At 39.0% G+C, this 21,925-nt stretch overlaps 1 protein-coding gene across 3 annotated transcripts in view; it reads right to left on the bottom strand.

Moving 5' to 3' along the window:
• The window catches only part of LOC124611594, a 293,459-nt gene that overhangs the window by 11,169 nt on the left and 260,365 nt on the right, over window positions 1-21,925 (bottom strand). For all 3 annotated transcript variants that reach the window (XM_047140260.1, XM_047140258.1, XM_047140259.1), the window contains exon 7: window positions 6,613-6,853. In XM_047140260.1, coding sequence (XP_046996216.1) covers window positions 6,613-6,853 — 241 coding nt within the window. The remainder of the gene's footprint in view (window positions 1-6,612; window positions 6,854-21,925) is intronic.

Here is a 21,925-nt window from a genome sequence, read left to right as displayed (position 1 = left end):
TTTCTGCCTGCCTCACTCTGAGATTGTGTGGCAATGCTCACCTCACGCCCTGACTCTGCTATGTCAGCAGTACACCTTGTTGACATTCCACTTGGCACATCAGCCAAGAGCCAGCCTTTTCTGTTCTGAGCTCACCTCTGCAACACTCTTAGATCTAATTACATAACTGTAAACTGTGTCCACTGCACCAACTGTTTTACTCTTGAGAATTGACGTACATGGAATGTCTCTCTGTTTCCTAATTCTATACCATTTTCCTTAAGTTTCAGTTTGCTGAACTCTCTTTCACATTTATGCTACATTATCCTTATTTTTGTCTTTGCATGTTTATCAGGTGGATTTTTTTAACCTGGTGTTTTGGTATTTCATCTGGAAGTTTATCTTTGAAACAAAAGTTTCCCTTACACTCCCTCAAAACACATATGATTAAACTATGATTACACAACTACTTAAAGTACTTCCTAGTACAATACACTGATCGGTAGAGCCAGTTACCTCTCTTATTTTACAGCTAGTTACAGATTGACTACACCTTGCAGTGCCATGCTTCTTTATACTATCTTTTTATTAAAATCGACTCTTGTGTTTCTTGCACTTTACTGTGTGTATTGAATCTTAGTGATGCCATATGCAGTTTAAGTGGTCCTACCTTCACGGTAACAGAACCCTGTGACAATGTAACACATACATCTGTCCCCTTCAGTTGAAACAACGTCTTACAAATTTGACTGAGTTTTTCTGAACAGTTACATGATGTTTTCTCTTACCCATATTTCCTATCACACTGCAAGTATTGGCAGGCACATATTCTTGAAAGGATTCACTCCCGTTGGCTTGATCTTTAGCATTACTATCATTTTCGTCCTCCCCCCCCCCCCCCCCCCCTCACCTCCCTCTCCTCCCCCCACCTCTTGCCCCTAACCAATTGGTGACAAAGCTGAGTCCTTCAGAAATAAATGTGCCTGTACTACTACATTAGCCACAACATTTGCAACATGACCAACATCATCAACAGCTTTCTGTGTATTCTGAATAGTATCTACCTTAAAGCCACCATCTGCAATTACTGTCTGCACAATGCAAAAGTTAGTGGCACATGTATTTCCCAGTACATCTGGCCCAGTCTACAAGGCCTCAAAACAACAATCAATATCACCCACTGGTGTAGATACCACTGCACCTAAATCAAGATCAACCATGTTGCTTCTCAAATGCCAATTTTCTTCCTTATAGTACACAGTTACTTCATTTGGCACCTCAAGACAGTTGAGATATTGCTTTTTCACAAGGTTTTGGAGCTGATACTGTTATGTTATTCTCCATTACTTGCACACTATTAGTGCTTTGTGTATGAAGTAAATTTACAGGAACTGCCACAATCTTCACTCTCTGTGTTTGCTCCAGGGTAGAACCTTGTGAAATGGACAATGACATGGTTGACCTGCTAGCAATTATTCAAACCCCAGCAAAGGAGGAAAACCTAAAATGATGATGCAGACACTTAAATAGACTAGCATACACTATTACAACCAAATGTTCAGCTAGAATGGTTACTCACGAGTATCAGTATCTCATACTCCAAGACAATGAATGAGCTAGGCTTACAACACAATACAGTATGTCTTGAAATGGTACAAATTGATATACACCATCTTTGATCACTGCCTATGTTCACTCCTTTTATCCAATACATATAAATGCAACTAGACACTTGCCAGAAAACTCACTGACTCCTTATGTTCCCTGCAGCCAAACAAAAACGTGCACACTAAACTGCAACCCTGCAGCAGTTGAGCCATATTCCCAGGAATGGGAGCAGACATGGTTCCACTGTCACTGAAGTCCTGAGGTGACATCCATTTCTAATACCAATGTTGTGACCCAGGTAGCTGGGGTCATGTTGTGTGAGTGGCCCAGTTTATGCCCAGAGGTGACAGTCATACAGTGATATTTGCAATAATTTTTATTTATCTTGGTGAGTTTCGGGGCAGCAGTTGGCGGCCGGATGTAAGTGCACATTCTGTGAAGAAGTGCTGATGCCTCATCGGCAAGCCATGATGTCACTCATCAGGTTAGTGGCATGGCCACATGCTGTGCTGGTGGCAGCACAGGAATGTGGAGCCGTCACCCACGGAACATTCAGCGATACAGTGCGGCTCCCACCTGAGCGCTCTTGAAGACAGATTGTTGCGCAATCAGGTCAAGATTATCAACTGTGGTCCAGTGTGTTGGTTGTCATGAAGACTAGGTCCTAGTGGTCTACCATGAATTGACCAAGATTGCAGCACATGCTCATGAGTCTGCCAGGAGGCTGCACAAATGTGCCACAACTGTCAGTGTGGAGATGGTAGCTCGCAGATCGTCTGCAATGACCTGTAGTGGAGGATTGGCCACACACTGGTCTTCTAATCTGTGATACCTAGTGGACAGCAATGGCAGACTACGGCTATGGTATGCATCAGGTTGGCTGCATCTTGGTGTTGAAGTCAGCAAGCAGGTAGTAGGCAGGCCATCATCACTCTGCTTGTCATGGTTCACTGAAACTCAATAGACTGTCATTTTCTCTGGTTCTACTGATATGGATAGCATGGCAGCATGACTGAATGTGTCTTTGAGCTCCAAAAGCCTTGTAATTTGAGGTCTGAGCCTGCATCTAAGACACGGTGGCTCTAGCTTATCAGTGCATTTGCCTTCCCGTATTGGTCCTGTCAGCACACCTTGTCTCCTGTAGTTCAGTAATTATGCTGGGTCATTGAGCTCAGGTCTTTCTGATTACATTTGACTTTACAGTGGTGCCCTGGCAATGAAGTTACGTAATGTTACATCAGAGTGCCTTGTTATGCAGCACTACAACATTTGCATTTCTGCCTTCCTCAGTCTAAGGTTGTGTGGCAATGCTCATCTCTGACATCCATTACATCAGCAGTGTGCCTTGTTAATGTTCTGATTGGCACACTGGCCCAGACCTAGCCTTCACAAAACATTCACAATAAAATTATACTGCTGCACAATACATGGACCAACTGTAACCAGTATGGACATATGAGTAAAAGTTTTGTTAAAACTTTCCATACTGTCAGCTTTTGCAGCTGAAGTTCAAGGCTTGCTTTTTGAACAGACATCTGTGGACTACGATGGTAAGATGCCCTAAAATGATGAGTATCCTCTTCAGACACTTTCCGTTGCCCCGTGCTTTTCCTTTTACACACACATCTGGTCATCTGAATTGACTGTACCATTGTCGGATGTTTTTGCCACATGAGGGCAGACTTTAAATGAAACACACGTTGAGCTCAAACCACAGATTCACACAAAATGCTTCACACTCAGATGTCACCATTCTGCATATATGGCACTGCGAGGGGGAACAACAAATTGGTACTCAGGCATGTGATTATTTAAAACTGTTTGAGTTACACTTTAATTGTAACCTTGAACCAAAACTTTACAATGCTTTCAGTTGATACTATTAATATTTATAAGTGGGAAATCCCTTTATGGATACCCTGTACTTTATTGGCTTTCTTGTGTTTGGCTTTTGTGTAGTGTAAGGAGTATGCATTTAAATTTAATTGTATTAAATTTTCTTGCTGAAAATTAAACTGATGAAACCAATTTGTATGTAAAGTGATGAGTCTGTGGATGTACTAAAATGTTGTACATAAATTTAACTATGATTAGATATACTGGTTCAGAAGCCATCAGTGTCTTTGTAAGCATTAATTGTTGGAACTGCTTGCTAGCAAGAGTATATGCTAATGAATGTAATGAAACAATGTGCTTCACATTTATCCAAGTGTCATCGAACCTGACGTGTGTAATGGAAATACTGATTTCAAGATTAGACAAAATTAACTAATAACTATATTGTTAATTGCTCTTCAGCTTATGAGTGCAAAGTTGTGCACAGCACTACAGGTATCATACAGTGACAGTGCCAACATTTAAGGCAAGATGACATAGTTTCAGCCTGTGTGGGGAAACTGTATATTTGATACATGAAGCACTCCAAAAATAACCATATTATGGAGTACAATGAACAGGAGTCATCATGTACTTATTGAGGTGGAAGAACCGTGAGCCTTATCTGCAGCAGAGAAGTGAAGTTAAAGAAGATACACTGATTTAACCAAAATTTTGAGGGACTATTATTTGTGTGATGTTATTTTCATATCTATTTAACTACCATCACGATTGAACTTTATTTATTCTACAACACAAAAATAAACTGAAGCACCAAAGAAACTGGTATAGGCATGCTTATTCAAATATAGAGATATGTAAACAGGCAGAATATGGCACTGTGGTCATCAATGCCTATATAAGATGACAAGTGTCTGGTGCAGTTTTTAGATTGGTTACTGCTGCAACAATGGCACGTTATCAAGATTTAAGTGAGTTTGAACATGATGTTATAATTGGCACACAAGCAATGGGACACAGAATCTCTGAGGTAGTGATGACGTGGGAATTTTCCTGTAAGACAATTTTATGAGCATACTGTGAATATCAGGAAGCTGATAAAACATAAAATCTCCAATATTGCTGCAGAAAAAAAAAAAAAAAAAAAAAAAAAAAAAATCCTGCAAGAATAGGACCAACGATGACTGATGAGAAGTGTTCAACATGACAGAAGTGCAACCCTTCTGCAAATTGCTGCAGATTTCAATGCTGGGCCATCAACAAGTGTCAGCATGCGAACCATTCAACAAAACATTGATATGGGCTTTCGGAGCTGAAGGGCCACTCATGTACCTTTGATGAGTGCATGACACACAGCTTTACACCTCATCTGGGCCCATCAACACCAACATTGGACTGTTGATGACTGGAAACATGTTGCCTGGTCGAACAAGTCTCTTTTCAAATTGTATCGAGTGGATGGACGTGTATGAATCCATGAACCCTGCATGTCAGCAGAGGACTGTTCAAGCTGGTGGAGGCTCTGTAATTGTGTGGGATGTGTGCAGCTGGAGTGATATGGAACTCCTGATATTTCTAGATATGACTCTGACTAGTGACTTGTACATAAGCATCCTGTCTGATCACCTGTACCCATTCATGTCCATTGTGCATTCAACAGACTTGGGGAATCCCAGCAGGACAATGTGACACCCCACACACCCAGAATTGCTACAGAATGGCTCCAGGAACACTCCTCTGAGTTTAAATACTTCCACTGGCCACCAAACTCCCCATACATGAACATTATTGAGCATATCTGGGATGCCTTGCAATGTGATGTTCAGAAGAGATCTCCAGCCCCTCATACTCTTATGGATTTGTGGACAGCCCTGCAGGATTCATGGTGTCAATTCCCTCCAGCACTACTCCAGACATTAGTTGAGTCCATGTCACGCCGTGTTGTGGCACTTCTGCATGCTCATGGGGGCCATACATGATATTAGCCTGTTGTACCAGTTTCTTTGGCTCTTCAGTGCATTTGTATGACAAAGCAGTCCCCAAGCTTACTATAATTTTTCTGATTTGAGGAGCTGTTGCAACATGTGTTGCAGGCAGTGGGGTCTTGATGGTACATCTAGGAAGTCTACTTTTCAACCCTAACAAGGTATTCAACACCTAATTATCAATTCTTACAAAATACAATTCATAAGAAAATATATTCTAAGACACACACACACACACACACACACACACACACACACACAAAGATGCACCACAAGGGAATTGTCTGAATGGGCAGATGTGATGTTCCTTACAAACAAATGATTACAATTTCAGAAAAATTGGATGATTAATTCAAGAAAAAGAGCTTCACAAATTGAACAAATCAATAATGCGTTGGTCCACCTCTGGTCCTTAAGCAAGCTGTTATTTGACTTGGCATTCATTGATAAAGCTGGTGGATATCATGCCAAATTCTGTCCAATTGGTGCATTAGTTCATCAAAATCCTGAGATGCTTGGAGGAGCCTGCCCATAATGCTCCAAACATTCTCAGTTGGGGAGAGATCCGGTGACGCTGCTGACCATGGTGGGGTATGGCAAACATGAAGACAAGCAGTAGAAACTCTCAACATGTGTGGGCAAGCATTATGAGGCTGAAATGTAAGCCCAGGATGGCTTGCAAGGAGGGCAGCAAAATACAATGTAGATATTGCATATAAGAGTCATCTCAAATAATTTCACAAGGCAGCTTGGCCTATCTCTAGTTATCATAAACGAAATTTGGGGCAGTGGATAACTTGTCTCCTGGGAAGCTTGTCTCCAAGCATCACTTGTGGTCTTGGAAAGTATAATAGGTAGTTTCGACTGTTCTGGAGAGGAGCTATTGGCCACTCAATGACAAGATTATCAGTGACTTTTATTTTTTAAGAATGTGCACACAAACTGATTTCAAGCTACATTGCTTTTAGAACTTTGAAAACATAACTTGGGAATCATGCTGTAATACTTAGCAGATCAGTAGATGTCTTTGTCTGGGCATTTCAAAATGAATTTGGTTGGAAACTAGATTATACAGGAGTACCTTACATTACACTTTGCACAGTATACTACTATGGGAGTTGCTGGGGTACAGGAGAATGTTGCTTCTAACATGAAAGAAAACAACTAAAGGAATTGTTTGAAGTATATGTACAAGTTTACATACTTGTTACAGTGATATATATGCTCTCCAGGACTAGCAGTGAGAACGCTCAGGGCACTCTCCGTGGCTCCATTGGCAGCAGGTCCTACTTCAGCATTGTGGAACAGACGATCCCCTTCTTGGTTTAAAAATGTCATATTGATGCTCACAGCATTTGCTGCACCACAGCCACTATCTCGTAAGATTTGTTGAGCTTGTACAAAATTTTCAGCTGCGAGCAGTGCACGTGTTATGAAGTAGCGAGCTAGTAAAATACAAATCAGACAACTTCTTATAGTTTTCTTTTAACAGGAAACTATTAAAACAGAAATACTGTACTTAGCAGAAGTAAGGGATGCAAGGGTTGGCAACATTATAAATTAGAAAATTAATATTAAAATCATAGAAACTGTGAAGATGAATGAGAGTAATATGTACTAGATAGTAAATGGACATTTCATTAAAGGCATTATTTCAAAACAAACACTGATTACTCTTTGGGTGTTCTAAATAAATATTACAAATTTTGGTGGTTGAAGAGATGAAATGAGCAGGATGAGACCATAAGAGTCAATTTGTGATTCAGCCTATGCTGAAGTAGGATTGCACAGCTTCCTTCAATAAGTGAGGTAAGGAAGAAGACAGGGAGAAAAATGTGTATAGAGTATTCACTGCAGTGGAAATTTATGAGAATCATTTTTAAAGTAAGAACCTATTTGCAAGGGAGTTAGAGAAACTGTATTTATGAATCTAAATTGTATCAAAAACTATAATATGCATATTTTTCCACTTTTCAACATAGTCACCATGAACATTTAAACATTTGTCAAGTCATGGCACAAGCTTTTGGATCCCAGCATCAAAGAACTCTGCTATTAGTGAGCAACAGTTTCTTCCAACATGTCATCGTTTTCCAAATACTTTCCACCACGAAATTTCTTCAGTTTTGGAAATAGATGAAAGTTTGATGGAGCTAATCCAGGGCTGTATGTGTATGATCCAATAATTCCCAATGAAACTTGTCCAATTGCATCTTTATTCTTTTTGCAGCATGAGGCTAAGCATTGTCGTGAAGCAGAATGACGCCTGTAGGGAGCAGTCCCCACAGGTGATTTTGAATAGCGCATCTAAGCTTTAGTAAAGTTTCACAGTACCTCTCAGCATTTATTATCATTCCTCTTGGCAGAAAATGTAACAAAAGAATTACTTTCTGGTCCCAGAAGTGGCCATGATTTTCCATGTTGAAGGTTCTTGTTTGAAGTTTTGTAGTTCCATTGGGGAGTTTAAATGATGCCATTCACTGGATTGATGTTTATTCTCTGGAGTGCAGTGCACAATCCATGTTTCATCACCAGTCGCAATGTGACTCAAGAATTTATCATCATCCTTGTGATAGCGCTCTAAAATGGACAAATTGTTTTGTCCATTAGAAGAAGAAATACGCTGGGAAAATTTCAGAAGTCACAAATTGTTTTGTGTTATTCTGTCAACATTTTTGGCACCCATCTTGCACACATTCTTTTGTAGTGACGTTAGGCAGTAAGAATGTGAATAACTACTGATCTTGAAACTTGTAGAAATTTCTGGTGCAGCTAATCAACAGTGAAGTGCCTACTTTGGAGAACTGTTTCATCAACTTTCTGTGTCAAGTCTTCATTCATGACAGTAGGCCATCAGATCATTCTTCATCATGAACATTTGTCCTTCCTTCATTTAACAGCTTACACTATTTATGCACATTTCCATCATTCATTATATCTGCACCATTAATGTCAACGAGCTGCCAGTGAATTTCAGCAAGACAAACTTGTTTTGCATTTAAGAACTGAACAACTGAGCACCTTCACAATCGGCAGGATTACTGACTGACATTGCGACAAATGAAGCACTATAGCCATACAAGCAACACTGGCAGAGACATGAAACATAATGGCAGTGTAGTGAGAGACTTGCCAAGAGTGGCCGACCATGAACAGATGTCATGTGACAGGATGCGCGGACATGATGTGCTATCAGTTCTTACTTTAAAAATGAGCCTCATATACACAAAATATCCATCCTAAGAGTTGTTAGGTATATTTTATCTGGTAATTCAGCAGATATTTGCAGTTTTGATTTTTGCAATGTGTATTTTGTAGCCCAAACAAATAATACACATCACATCTTTCATGTGAACCCTGTCGATGGAAAGTGTCAGTTTGTTTCCTGTGACAAATAAAATGTTTTTTTAAAGTAAAATTTTACATGCTCATTTGATAAAGTGAAACCAAATTAGTCTAGTGTGATATATGTTTCTTTGACATTTATTAACGGGAACATTAAAAAATGATGAATAACCAATACTTCAGCAGCAACTGAGCAGTGTTTATAGTTAAAATTTCGCTACTTGAGGCAGTGTAGTTGGAAAACTATTTACCTAATGGGTACCCACTTTATAGGAATGATGTTCAAACTGTGCACTGCAGGATTTGCATTGTTAGTACTGGTAGTGACATGATGTGCCATCAGGTACTGGTACTGGTGTGGTGTTCTAGTGTTGAAAAACAAGCACCAGTGCAAATTACAGTTGTAGACAGTCAACATAGGTCTGGACAAGATGAGCAGGGCTTTACTCATAAAGCTGTTTTATCAAAAAAACACAATAGTGCTGCTGCTTTTCACAAGTATCGACACATTAAAGGAATATGGAGAGGCCCTCTTTCCAAACTGGGGTTGAAGAACATTTGGAGAAAACCAAATCATTGGCCAGTTGTTCCAAACTAGTGGCCACCAAGATCGCCAGATCTGAACTCATGTGATTTTGGCTGTGACATTACTACATGCTGGAGACTGAAGATGAGCATAGTAAGGTAGGTAGCCAATACCCCAACTGAGATATTTTAGGCAACAGTAGAGCAATCTTTAGTGCGGTTTCATGCTAGACAGATGCAGATGGTCATCACATTGAGCAATGTTTGTAGGCTGGAATGTAAACATGGTAGGCAATTAACAAATTCTACCCTTTCATGTGTAAATTAAAATGTGTTTCTTTAAAATATTCATTCATCACAAAGTTTCACTGTACTACAATCACTTGTTTTATGTGGGAGCACTCTCAGGTCACGAAAGTTTTATTATAACCATCCTGCACTTTTGCAGTGATGTTCTTTGTCACAATTTTGCACCTCAAACATTGTTATATACACTTATGTGGCACATGACCACATGCTTTTAATGTCAAAGTAGACAATTAAAATTTTTTTTTCTCAATGCCTTTCATTAAGCACTGTTGGGGTAAAAACAAGGTTGATAGCTGCCTTGTTCATCCTTGGTTGCAGGTTTTAGGCCATGTGACAGCAAAATCAAACCTCTGTAGTAAGGAACTTTCTTTGCATTGGTGTTTCTAAATAGTTAATTTATGACTCCCTCTTGCCGTTTGCTGAATATTATATTATATTTCCTTTCCAAACTCTTGTGCAGCCACACTATGTACAACTAAGCTGAGAAGCTTAAATTTTGCTTCAATGCTCAGCAGAACAAAAAAGGTATTATTAATTTTGATTCATGCCTGAACAATGATGTTGCCCATTATGAGTATGATGAACTTCCAGACTGAAATTTAACTGAAAAAAGTCTACTTTATCTTGAGTTTTGTGACTTATGCAGAGGAGTAAGCTGTAAAGAAATCAACAATTCTGCAGAAGCAGAAGCATGTGAAATTGCGAGCAGGCTTGAAGCAGTGCATTATATAACTACAAAAAAACAAAACCAAGACATTGAAGACATACCAAGATATGTATCAGTTACGTAACACTTCAACAAAAATTAAATAAAGCAAACCAACTACTTGTAAATCATCACGATGCAGCCAGAGTTACCAATTTAGCCTGTTTAATTAACTACATCTTAAATGGAAGTGAACATAAATAACATTCATCTATGTTATGAATAATTTTTGACATTGAAGATGTAACAAATACTTAATCTATGAATATATCAGTACAAAAAAAAATGCTGCAAAAGGATTGTATTGCTAAAATACACAGGCCAGAAAACGCGTCTCAAGAATTTTGTTGCACAGACCAAGTTGCCAAAGTAACATCACTACTATATAACAGTTCTGAAAAGTTGAAGAAATTAATGAAATTAATTCACTGAAGAACAGATACTTACAGTGCCGGCCGGAGTGGCCGAGCGGTTCTAGGCGCTACAGTCTGGAACCGTGCGACTGCTGCGGTCGCAGGTTCGAATCCTGCCTCGGGCATGGATGTGTGTGATGTCCTTAGGTTAGTTAGGTTTAAGTAGTTCTAAGTTCTAGGGGACTGATGACCTCAAGGAGTTAAGTCCCATAGTGCTCAGAGCCATTTGAACCAGATACTTACAGTAAGGGTCAACATACACGATTAGCAAATGGAATAAGATATGGGTGCTCCCTGTTGCATAGTTACTGAAAAAAATGGCATGTTAAGTGAAATCTAATTTTTTGTTACAACTTCCTGAGTGAAAATTTGCTAGATACTCTTGTCATCATGTTCAGTGCATTGGATGTATTCCAGTGAATGTCACTACTGGTTCGACAACAATTTAACTTAACTGTAAAGAATGAAAGAGCACTCAGGCACCAACCTTGGCTACGAATGGATAGTAGAATTTGTGACAGAAATTAATTTTTTTGAATTAATTTCATCACTTGAAGTATCTAGTTTACTAACTTCATCTCTACATCAGTTATCTGCAAGTGAAAAGGAACAACTATAACAATTACTTGCTCATTAGAGGATATCATTAGCAATGCAGAAGACAAATTATTAGGCTCTCTAATCATGGGTAATTTTAAACCTCAAGCCACACCAGGTTTTTTCATCTTTCACTCTTTAACATAAATGTTCAAATGAGATTAAAGAAAAAGTAGCCTTGGGATTATATTAAAAAGTCAAAGGATCTGTACAAATTACATTGGCAGATGAGTTAATTCATGACTCTGGGCTGCATACACATTGTGATTAAATATATCACTGGATTGCACACCTGTCAGGAATTGTTATTTTATTTTTAATGCTACAAGCACAGAGTGTCTTCTGAATGTCATTGTGTGATGGAATGTATAATGGTGACCCCATGGATAGTTGAGAGTTGGTGTTCATATTGTCAATAAGCACACCCGTGTGTATATTGGCCAAGTGGGGTCAGCTAATTGTGTTAGAACGTGTAATATTTTGGATAATGTGTACTTTGACTTGAAAACATGCACAGTGACACCTATAGACACCAAAGATCTTATGTGGGTGTAAAATTTAAACCTCAATTTTTGTAGCAGTTATAAATTAAAAACTGAGTCTTAAGTTTGTTGTTTTAGGATTGAAGTCTAAGTTCTTCAACACATTTCTTGTGCTTTGGTGCAGGAAGAGCCTTAATGAGTACATCTACCATCATATCTTCTGTTGGCTGATATTCCAGTTTCACCAGATACTCTTCTAGAGCCTGATGTATGAAGTGATATTTTATACGAGTGTGCTTCAACTTTGAGTGAGAAACTGTATTATGTGCTAACTTCTCAGATGACTGATTGTCAGTGAACAGGGTGATGTCTGACAGTTTTCCTTCTCTTTCAGGAATGTTGACAGGTGAATTGCTCCCTTTGCTACTGGTGCTAGGCTCATGTACTCAGCTTCAGTCAATGAAAGAGCAATGGATCTACACTTGTGTGAACACAGTGAGATTGCTGATCAGCATAAGGTGAATCTGCAGCCCGTATACCACTTCCTCTCAGCTCCAGAACTTGCCCAACAGCAGCTGTGAAACTGAAGATTCCTTCCTAATCCTTGATGTAGGTCACTTTTTTGTCCATGATTCCTTTGAAGTATTTAAGGATTCACTTAGCTGCATGCCAGTGAATAAAAGTATGGCTTTTATTGTACTGGGGTAGCTTATTGACAGCATAGCTTATGTCAGGTTGAGTACTGATGGCAATGTATATCAACACTGCAATCAGTTCTCTGAATGGGTAATGAGTATAATCTTCTGTATTCATAGCTGTTGCATCCAACTATTTCCCATTTGCCAATGGAGTCCTTAATGGCTTGCAATCATCCATTCTGAACCAGTGTAAAACTTCTATGATATAGCCACTTTGACATAATGGAAAATCCAGAACTGTCATTTTGACATAAGTAATTTTGTCAACAGTTTGATTTACTTTGATGCCCAGGTAACACCTTATGGCACCAAAATCCTTGACATACTTTGGCAGATAACTCATCCTTGATTTGTTTTGTTCTTTGGTGGTTTGCTGAAGTGAATATAGTATCATCTAGATAAATTAGTACAATGACTAGAAATTTTTGAACTCTGTCTGCAAAGATGTTTGGATCTGAATTTGAGGAATGCAATACAACAGACATTAGGATTGAATTTAACATGGCATACCACTGCGGACCAGCTTGGCATAGTCCATAAATGGCTTTTCTCATTTTGCACACTTCAGTGTTTGGAGTGAGTCTCATGCCTTCTTGACTATATGAATATCTTTCTTCATATATTTTATCTTTTTTAAGAATTTGACCAGTGAGTCCAGCTGTTCATGAATATTTCTGTGTCAGTTTCATCACTGAGAAATTCAGTGGTGATATCCATCTCTAAACACACAAATCAAATTTGACTGGCTGAGAAAACGTAAGTCAAATTTGACCGACAGAGGAATGAGTAGTCAAATGATTCAATTCTTGCAACTGGAGAGAATGTTACCACAAAGTCAACTCCAGGCCACTAGCTGAATCCTCATGCAACTATTCTTGCTTTTCTCCTCAGCCTCCACTCCTCATGATCTGGACCACATAATTCACCAGCGACATTCACCTCTGTTGTATTTGAAATGAAGTTAGCATCATGTACTGAAACACCTGATAAATCTACACCTGGCACAGGCTGCTGAGCAGGTGTGACACTTGAAGAATTGTTATCTTCATCATATAATAAGTTATTGTCTGGATTGAATTATTGGCTTTTAATGACCTGAAATCTGTCTTCTTCAGAGCTGTAAAATTATTCATCATCTGATTGTTTGCAGCTTGTATACTTAGTTTATTCTTGAAAAAAATTCATCTCCTATGTGTACCTTCTTAATGCAAAAGCTACATTTTTCCTTTTTTGGTTTTGTTTTGAGTTTTGTTCTGATTTCTCACTGTCACTCACAGCACTTTTTGGCTCATTCATGAAATGTTTACCCAATTTAACAAACATCACAGTGCTCACACTTTCACTGTTTTTCCAAATCCTTGTGCTGTGTTCTTCCAAGATTTTTATTTTTACAGTCTCAACATCTGGTAAATTGTCATAAGATTCAACATTTCATCTAAAATTGTTGTAACTATCTGGAAGACTGTAAAGCAGCATTGTTGACAATAAACCACCATTTAACCCTCTAACCGGAACATCTTTTACTCGGCGGTAAGATGGAACATCGGTCTGCTAGACCGCTAGGACATTTAAAGTGTATTTTTCTCTATTTTTATGACTTTTCCGCACTTCTACGTTGCTTCTCTCTCTCTTTAAGGTGTAATTAAACATAATAATAGGTTTTTGAACCATAATATTTGTTAAAATACCAGTAAATTCAAGTTTATTACTAGGAAAAACTTTAATTTGCAGTGTTTTGTTGTTTACACATTACTCCTTTAGAAATACTTTTTTTTTACATTATTATAGTTACAACACAAAGAAAATGAATACTAAAATGTAATGCAAAGAAAAAATTTAACTTTTATTTTTAATTGCACAAGTCTTGCACACTTTTCGTGAACACTCCAAGCACGTTGGTTCTTCGCAAGAAATACACTTGTAGGCAGTTTTCCTCTTTTTTTGATATGGACAAAATCGACAGGTTTTTCTTTTACCAAGTGTGTCCGTCGGACACTCATCAACTCGAACAACAAATTTATTCCGTTGGCTAACGATTTGCTTTTCTTTTGCTGCCTCTTCTTCTAAAGATGAAATAATACTTTGTAGCTCTTGAGGCAGATTGGAGATTGCCAGTCGGGATTTTACGAAATCGTAGACCAAATATAGAGAAACTCTTTTCAGGAAATCAAAACGTGATACGGTTTTCTTCTCTCCAAAAAGTCCATAAAGTATACTTGCGTTTGATCCAGCCATGGCCACCATGTGGTAAAAAATAGCCAACGGCCACCTTCTTGTTTTGCGATTAGTAGAATAAACACTGCACTTCATATCTAGCGTGTCTATTCCACTTTTTGTGGCGTTATAAAAAGATATGATTTCAGGTTTATCATTTGAAACGTCAGTGTAATTGGAATGATGCATTGACGAAAGAAGTAGGACTGCCTTATTCCTTTTTGGGACATAAGAAAGCAGAGTCATTTCTTTCGTAAAGCCATAAAGGCTGGACCCAATTTCACGATCGCTTCTTGCTTGAAATTCTGCTGGTATCTGGGGTCTGTTTCTTTTTAGTGTCCCAACTAATGTCAAATTGTGAGCTAGTAGCTCCTGGGCAAGTTCCACAGAACAAAACCAATTGTCGCAACTAATATTTCTGTTTGTGCCATACAGCCCTTTAGATAGGCGGATTACAGACTGCGTGGGAATGCTCTTTTTCTTTTCTGCTGTAGAAAGTGTGGCTCCATCACAGCCTTTGCCGGAGTAGATGTAGGCATTGTAAATATATGCATTGTGTGCATCTGCCAGACCCATGACCTTAATGCCATATTTAGCCGGTTTATTCGGCATATATATACGAAATTTAACCCTCCCTCTGAAAGGCACCAAAGTTTCATCAACTGTCAAATGCGCTCCAGGGCTATAAATTTGTTGGCAGTTCCAAATAAACTTATTAAATATGTCTGTAATGGCAGCAGCTGGGTCATATTTTTCCCTCTGTTCCCTCGTGCTCGAGTCATCGAATCTAAATGCCCTAAGCAATATTCCTAATCGCTTTTCTGTTATTATTGATCGAAAAATTGGCCTCCCCAAGACCGAAGTGGAAAACAGCGAGGTCATAGGCTCCCTCGCAGATTTGAATATGCTGCAAAGAACTGTGACTCCAATCACAGCGTTCACTTCCTGCACAGTAGTGTCTCTGTAAGCTACACTTTCTTTTAGTTCAATAACAGAACGAATTTTGGCCAACTTTTCATTAGTATGCTTTACAATCGTCTCAATCATGTCGTCAGTAAACAAAAGGCGCCACACTTCACCTGGGAGTGGGTTTTTCCCCACGGTAAGAGCAGGCCCTTGTATCTTTGATAGCCGTACCTTTATTATATTGGATGCTGCTGTTCGCGTCTTAGAGCGAACAGGAGTTGATGACCATGTGAAACACTTGTTTCTTCCGTAGTAAGAAACTGGAAGACGACTCTCATCTAGAGTGTCATCAGAACGCGTAGATGAGCTAGCAACATCAGCAGGCTTCTGTGGAGTGATTAGTCTGCTTCCACCAGAAGTTATGTCAGACTGTGGTTGCTCTCCAGTTTCTTCGCGAACTGCGGTATTTTCGACTTCAAATATTTCTCGAATAGTTTCATCATCGCGATCATCATCATTGGGAGAGTCATCGTCATTATCTGTTTCATTGCGAGGATCTTGGATAGTAAGGTCCTCATCTGGAATGCATGATTCATCTGAATCCACTTCCGAGTCTGATTCTTCAAGGTAATTTTGAGAGCGTGCAAGGGCTACAATTCTTTTCGACCGATTTGAAACATATTTCGGACCTTCCATTGTAAACCTGCAAGGAAAAAGGGAAAAATGAGTTTTAACGAAATTTAATGGGGATAATTCTATCGCTGTAATAAGTTTGCGCGGTAAATTGGAGAATGTGTGTGAAAAACGGAAAGAGGAAAAATTAAAACGTTAAATACGAGTTGTTACACTTTTTTCTCGTTCTTCTATGAACACAAAAGTATTAAGCATCGTGTGGTGGCAAAAATTTCAATCAAATAGATGAAATGTTGCTACACAGAAAACAGAAGAGTTCAAAGAGTGGAACATCGGTCATACAGACCGACAAATGCGTGATACTTTTAGGAACACCGGTCTGGGAGACCGGCAAAAATTTGACACTTTTAGGAACACCCGGTCTGTCAGACCGGGAGGGGAATGCATTTTTTCGGAACACGGTCTCACAGACCGACAATACGTAACAAAAATTCTACTTACTTGAAAACAATGCATGCGCCGACAATACGTTGTTGGCCAGCTGCGGTTCGGGACCCGACTGAAGATTACTGGGCTTCTCCCCACCCTCACGAACAATGCAGCGCCGTTAGCATTGTTAATGTCAACTATGGCGGTATCTCAGACCGATGTTCCGTTCAAAGGGTTAATTCATACCTAATGTTATGCAGTGAAGTTCTTTTCTTGTCTCAACTCAGGGGAACCGAGGGATAAAATAAAATCTGCTTTTGCTCTTCTGTCTGCTGCTAGCCAAGCTTTGTGTGTATTTTCTGCAGCAGAGAGCACTTCACCTTCATCAGCCATTGCAGGTTATGATAAGCCTCCAGATATGTATCCCCAAGTGTCATTTTTGATGACTAGTGCTTCAGCTGGTATTTTCCATTGTTGTAATTATCACATGACTGCATTTTTAGATGAGCTCCATGTGCAGCAGTCATAAGCACCATATCTGTTGTGCAAATGTTGTTTCTGCTGGTTGCATTACCTGGGCCCATAGCCTATTGGTATGTGGTTTGACAATACAGGTATAACATGTTATTACAGAACAATTTGTAGCACAGATGCAATGCAGGTAAGATATAACTGAGGTACAGCACAGTATGGAACAATAATAATGCTTTATTTCATGAATAATTACGCAGAAAGAGGTACATGTCTTTTCTGTTTGGACACTAAGAACACACAAAGGTCAGTGGTTAAGTCACAGATATTCCACTTTTTGTACGTCATTGATGGATATTGCAGTGAATATTTCAATCCACTTAATGCATAATTCCGTGCAGAGAGACTAATATTGTCATAACTATCTGGAAGACTGTAAAGCAGCATTATTGACAATAAATCACCATTATGTCAACATCCATTGCCTAACTTGTCCACAGCATTGAAGAATTCAATAATAATTCACAGTGGTAGTGCGGAGCACTGAAGGGAAGATGATAATGGGATTGGTGACTGCTTTTGCAGTGGGTAGAATGTGAATTAATGATCGTGCCATGGCTGGCACTTCCATGAGGTATGACTGGATTTTTTCTTGAAGTTTTGGTAGGTAAGGTATGAGTATTGAACAGTTGGTATGGCTGCAGCTGACGTGAGAAGTGTCCAGTGTGTTCACATGGGACACCAGTGATACAAATGAAGAGACAGGGGTGGGGTGTTTGTGGCAAGGATGCTGGTATGCCAGAGAGACTGATTTGATCAAAGGGAAGGCATATGTTGAGGGGAAAGTGTGATCCAGTAATTTATTTGCCGGAGGGAAGTTTGATGGTCATGGTCTATCCCGAGACCATCTATGGAGGACTGTGAGCAGTGGCGAGGGAGGAACACAGGGTACCAACGCATTTCCAATTGTGGTTGAAGTCAGTGTAGATGCAGGGCAATCACAGAGTCTGGCGATGTTGTGGCGAATTCTTGATGGGAAGAAATGCTGAGGTTGACAGTGGCAGTTGAAGGCGAATTGCACGAGTGAAAGTGGTTGAAAAGGCATCCTCTTGCATTCAATTCCTTCAATGTGTTCTGGGTGCAGCATTGTTGATCATCAACCTGTGGTAAGTGTGTAGTAGTTGAACACAGAAACAGGTTAACATAGCCAATAGGTTATAGTTGTCATGTGAAGATTGGCAGTGGGTGGCAGTTGAGCTGCTTGGCAGTGATTTATGCAGAAGAGATGTGGTGATAATATGCTGTACAGTCAGAGAGGTGTGCACAATGATGCCAGTAATAGGGTAGCTGGGTGACAAGGCTTGGAATGGTGTACTGGTGTATGTGCTTTGCTCGCTGTATGCTTGGGGTCAATGACAATGCTGGTGCTGTGTAGAACAGGGAGTTGGTGTGGTCAGATTTTAGGTGAGGTGGATGTGACCAAGCTTGCATTCTCACTCTTGTTATCATGACGGTTGTGTGTCAGAGGCACAAGCCGCTCACACACTTTGGTGAGGCAGCAGGTTTGTCATTATTACATTGTGGGAGCAACATGTTCTTTGTACGAAGTGCATCCAATAATGCACGGCTGTTGGCGTAGAGTTGGTGAATCACCAGGAGCTCATCAGCTGAGGAGGCATATTGCTTGAGTGTGTTGATGGACATATGATTGTTTTCCTGTTGTTTGTCTTGAATGGTTGATGTACTGGGTAGGTTGCAATGTTCTAGGTTCATCCTTAGTTGATAGTCATTGTGTGGTAGCAAGTTGATGTCAGAATTTGGGTCTGACACAGTGTGGTTCATCAAAGGGAAGGAAGCAGGCGACAAAGTCAAAAATACAGTTCTCAGAAGTGGGACCAGCAGAAGAAGAAGCCTTACGAAACATCCGTCAGAGTCCAAGTCAACAAGATCATGTTAATGTGCACAAGTGGAGACTTGAAGTCCGGTAGCAGTCTTTGTTGGTGGGGTGAGAGGAGGAGATATGCTGCCATGTGGATCACTGAGGCAACTAAAATATTCTTCTCAAATAGATGAACTTGTTGTGGGCACTATCAAGTAGTCAGAAGACAGGCGACAGTCATGCACAGTGTTATCAAACTGCTTCTGGATTGACACTGTGGCATGTGGGGAGCAGTAGTTTGGCACGTGGTCATTTGTTTTGGCTCAGTGAAGATCACTGTGCTGAGGAGCATAGGTGACCTTTGTTACATGACGCTGGCAGGATCACCTCTGCTCAGCTGAGGCATAGTCAGTCACATGTTGCGATCTTGTGGGCTGGTAATTAATGGAATTATTCACAGAAAATCGCTAAGTGATACTTACATCACTAGAATAAACAGCGGTACCAGGAAACAGTGTGACAGTCTCGGGGCAGTGTTCATTGAGCCAAACAAGTTTTTAAATGATAAATGTCTGGAGAGAGATGCCTTACACCTCAGTAGGTTAGGCTCTATGAATTTCAGTAAAATAATGTATCAGTTTCCTGTGCTTTTTAGGATTTCACACATGTCTGAGAAAGACGTTTAAAATCCTAAAAAGCACAGGAAACTGATACATTATGATAGGAGTGAAAAAGCATAGGTTGAAATGGAAAATAAAAAGGATAGGCACGAAAGAGGTGATGCACATGAAATCAAAGTCAAAAACAAAAATGCTCTACTGATGCTCTGGAATATCAGCAGCTTAACAGCAGAACTACCAAACCTTAAATGCTATAAAATAGGTGAACTTAAAATTCTACTTTCAGATTGTGTAACTATGAAAATAATCTGTTTAAATGAACACTGGCTGACAGAAGATTATTTACAAGTTTTAAATAGAATAAATAATTTTAAGGTAGCTAGCATCTTTTGTAGGAGTAACAAATCTCAAGGAGATTTCTGCATTCTGGTTGCTTCTTCTATAAGCTATAAAGTAAGAGAAGATTTAAGTTATTTAAATGAAAAGAGTATGTTTAAGAGTTGCTCTATAGATTTTAACTTAAATGTGTTAGTTGACAGCTGTGATTCCAAAAAAAAATTCATTACTCAATACAGAAACCTGATTTCAAATGAAACTTTTTTGAAAGTACTAGAAAAAACAGCAAATCAGTAACCTGCATTGATAATATTATTACAAACTATCAATTTGAAAATGAAAACAATCTCTGTTTAGACCTAGGTATTTTCAGTCATTCAGTTCTTTTTGTTGAGCTTCCAAAGACAGATAAATTAAAGCCTACAGAAATGTATATTAAAAATGAATTACAGCAAAAGACACATGGATTTATGCCACAATAAACTAAGTATTGCGAACTGGCCCGTAGACCATTACAGTTCAAGCATCATAAACTATGACAAATCCTTAGTTTTTTTAAAAGGTGTTTAGTGAAACTTCCCTTCTCAGATCTTGGCAAAAGAAAGCAAGCAGTAAACTTATGTGGATTACACTTGGAACAATAATTTCTAATGCTAGAAAAAGGGAACTCTGCAAAGAGTTACAATGAAAGAGAAATCCTGACTGTGTTATGTATGTCAATCGCTATCATCTGTACTCAGGAAAGATGTCGTTGCAGCTAAAAACTGGCCAATAATACTTTCATCCTCCAACGTGGTAGTAAGACAAAGACAGTTGTTCAGTAAGAATTAGGAATCAATGGTAAGAATTATGAGATTTCAAAAATAAGATTTGAAAATGGTACTGTAATTAACCCTGTTCAGATGTCAAATTGTTTCAATGAATTCTTCTTAAATGTAGTAATGTCAGACACAGATTTAGCAGCCAATCAAGACAATGTAAATTTCATAAATTTGGAAAACAATCCAAGCACATTTTTCAAACAGTTAGAAAAAATCACCCAATGGGATGTGGAAAATGAAATTTTGTCTTTAGAAACCAAAATCTCATTTGGGTGGAATGAAATACCCACATCTGCAATCACAACCACTGTCAGTTAGATTAACCCACATTTTCAGTAGGGATGCTTTCCAAATGTATTGCAATAAGCACAGATCAATCCACTATTCAAAAGAGGATCGACAGAAGATCCGAGGAATTACACCATATCTCTCTTCTGCTGGTACTTTCTAAAAAGTGTTTGAAAAGATTGCAGAAAAACAAATTCAAAGATTTCTTACAGCAAAAGGCATAATTTTTAAAAATCAGTTCATATTCCAACAAGGAAAATGCACTGAACATGCAATCAATGAGTTAACTCGAAAGATACGCCCCTCATTAGATAGGGGTAGAAAGGTCACAGGAATATTCTGTGATCTGACAAAAGCTTCAATTCAGTGAACCACTCTTTACTTCTATACAAATAATTACATATATATGGAATGAGAGACACTGTTTTACAGTGGTTCATCTCTTACTTGACAGATAGGAAACAAAAAGTAACTATAACTTCAAATTTGAGAAATTACTCCTCAGCTTGGAAAACATTGGTCAAGGAGTCTGACAGGGTTCAATATTGGGTCCCTATCTATTCCTTTGCTGCATAAATGATTTACCACTTGCTACTGATGCTCGTTCAGTTTTGTTTGCTGATGATACATCAGTTCTAATTGAAAATGAGGTGCCCGAAAGAACTATGGAAAGTGTCATAAATACTTTAGAGAAACTCTAATCTTGGTTCCATCAAACTGAAACTAAATGTATCTAAAACAAAAAGAAAGCAATCTGAAGCTAAATTAAGCAAAGCGAACTAAAAGTAACTTGCAATGATCAGGGCATCACAGAAGCAAAGCATGTGAAATTCTTAGGCTTAAAT

Source organism: Schistocerca americana, chromosome 1 (genome assembly GCF_021461395.2).
Source record: "Schistocerca americana isolate TAMUIC-IGC-003095 chromosome 1, iqSchAmer2.1, whole genome shotgun sequence".
NCBI lineage: Eukaryota > Metazoa > Arthropoda > Insecta > Orthoptera > Acrididae > Schistocerca > Schistocerca americana.
The sequence above is the reverse complement of the archived record's forward strand: the minus strand, read 5'-3'. Positions and strand labels throughout refer to the sequence as shown.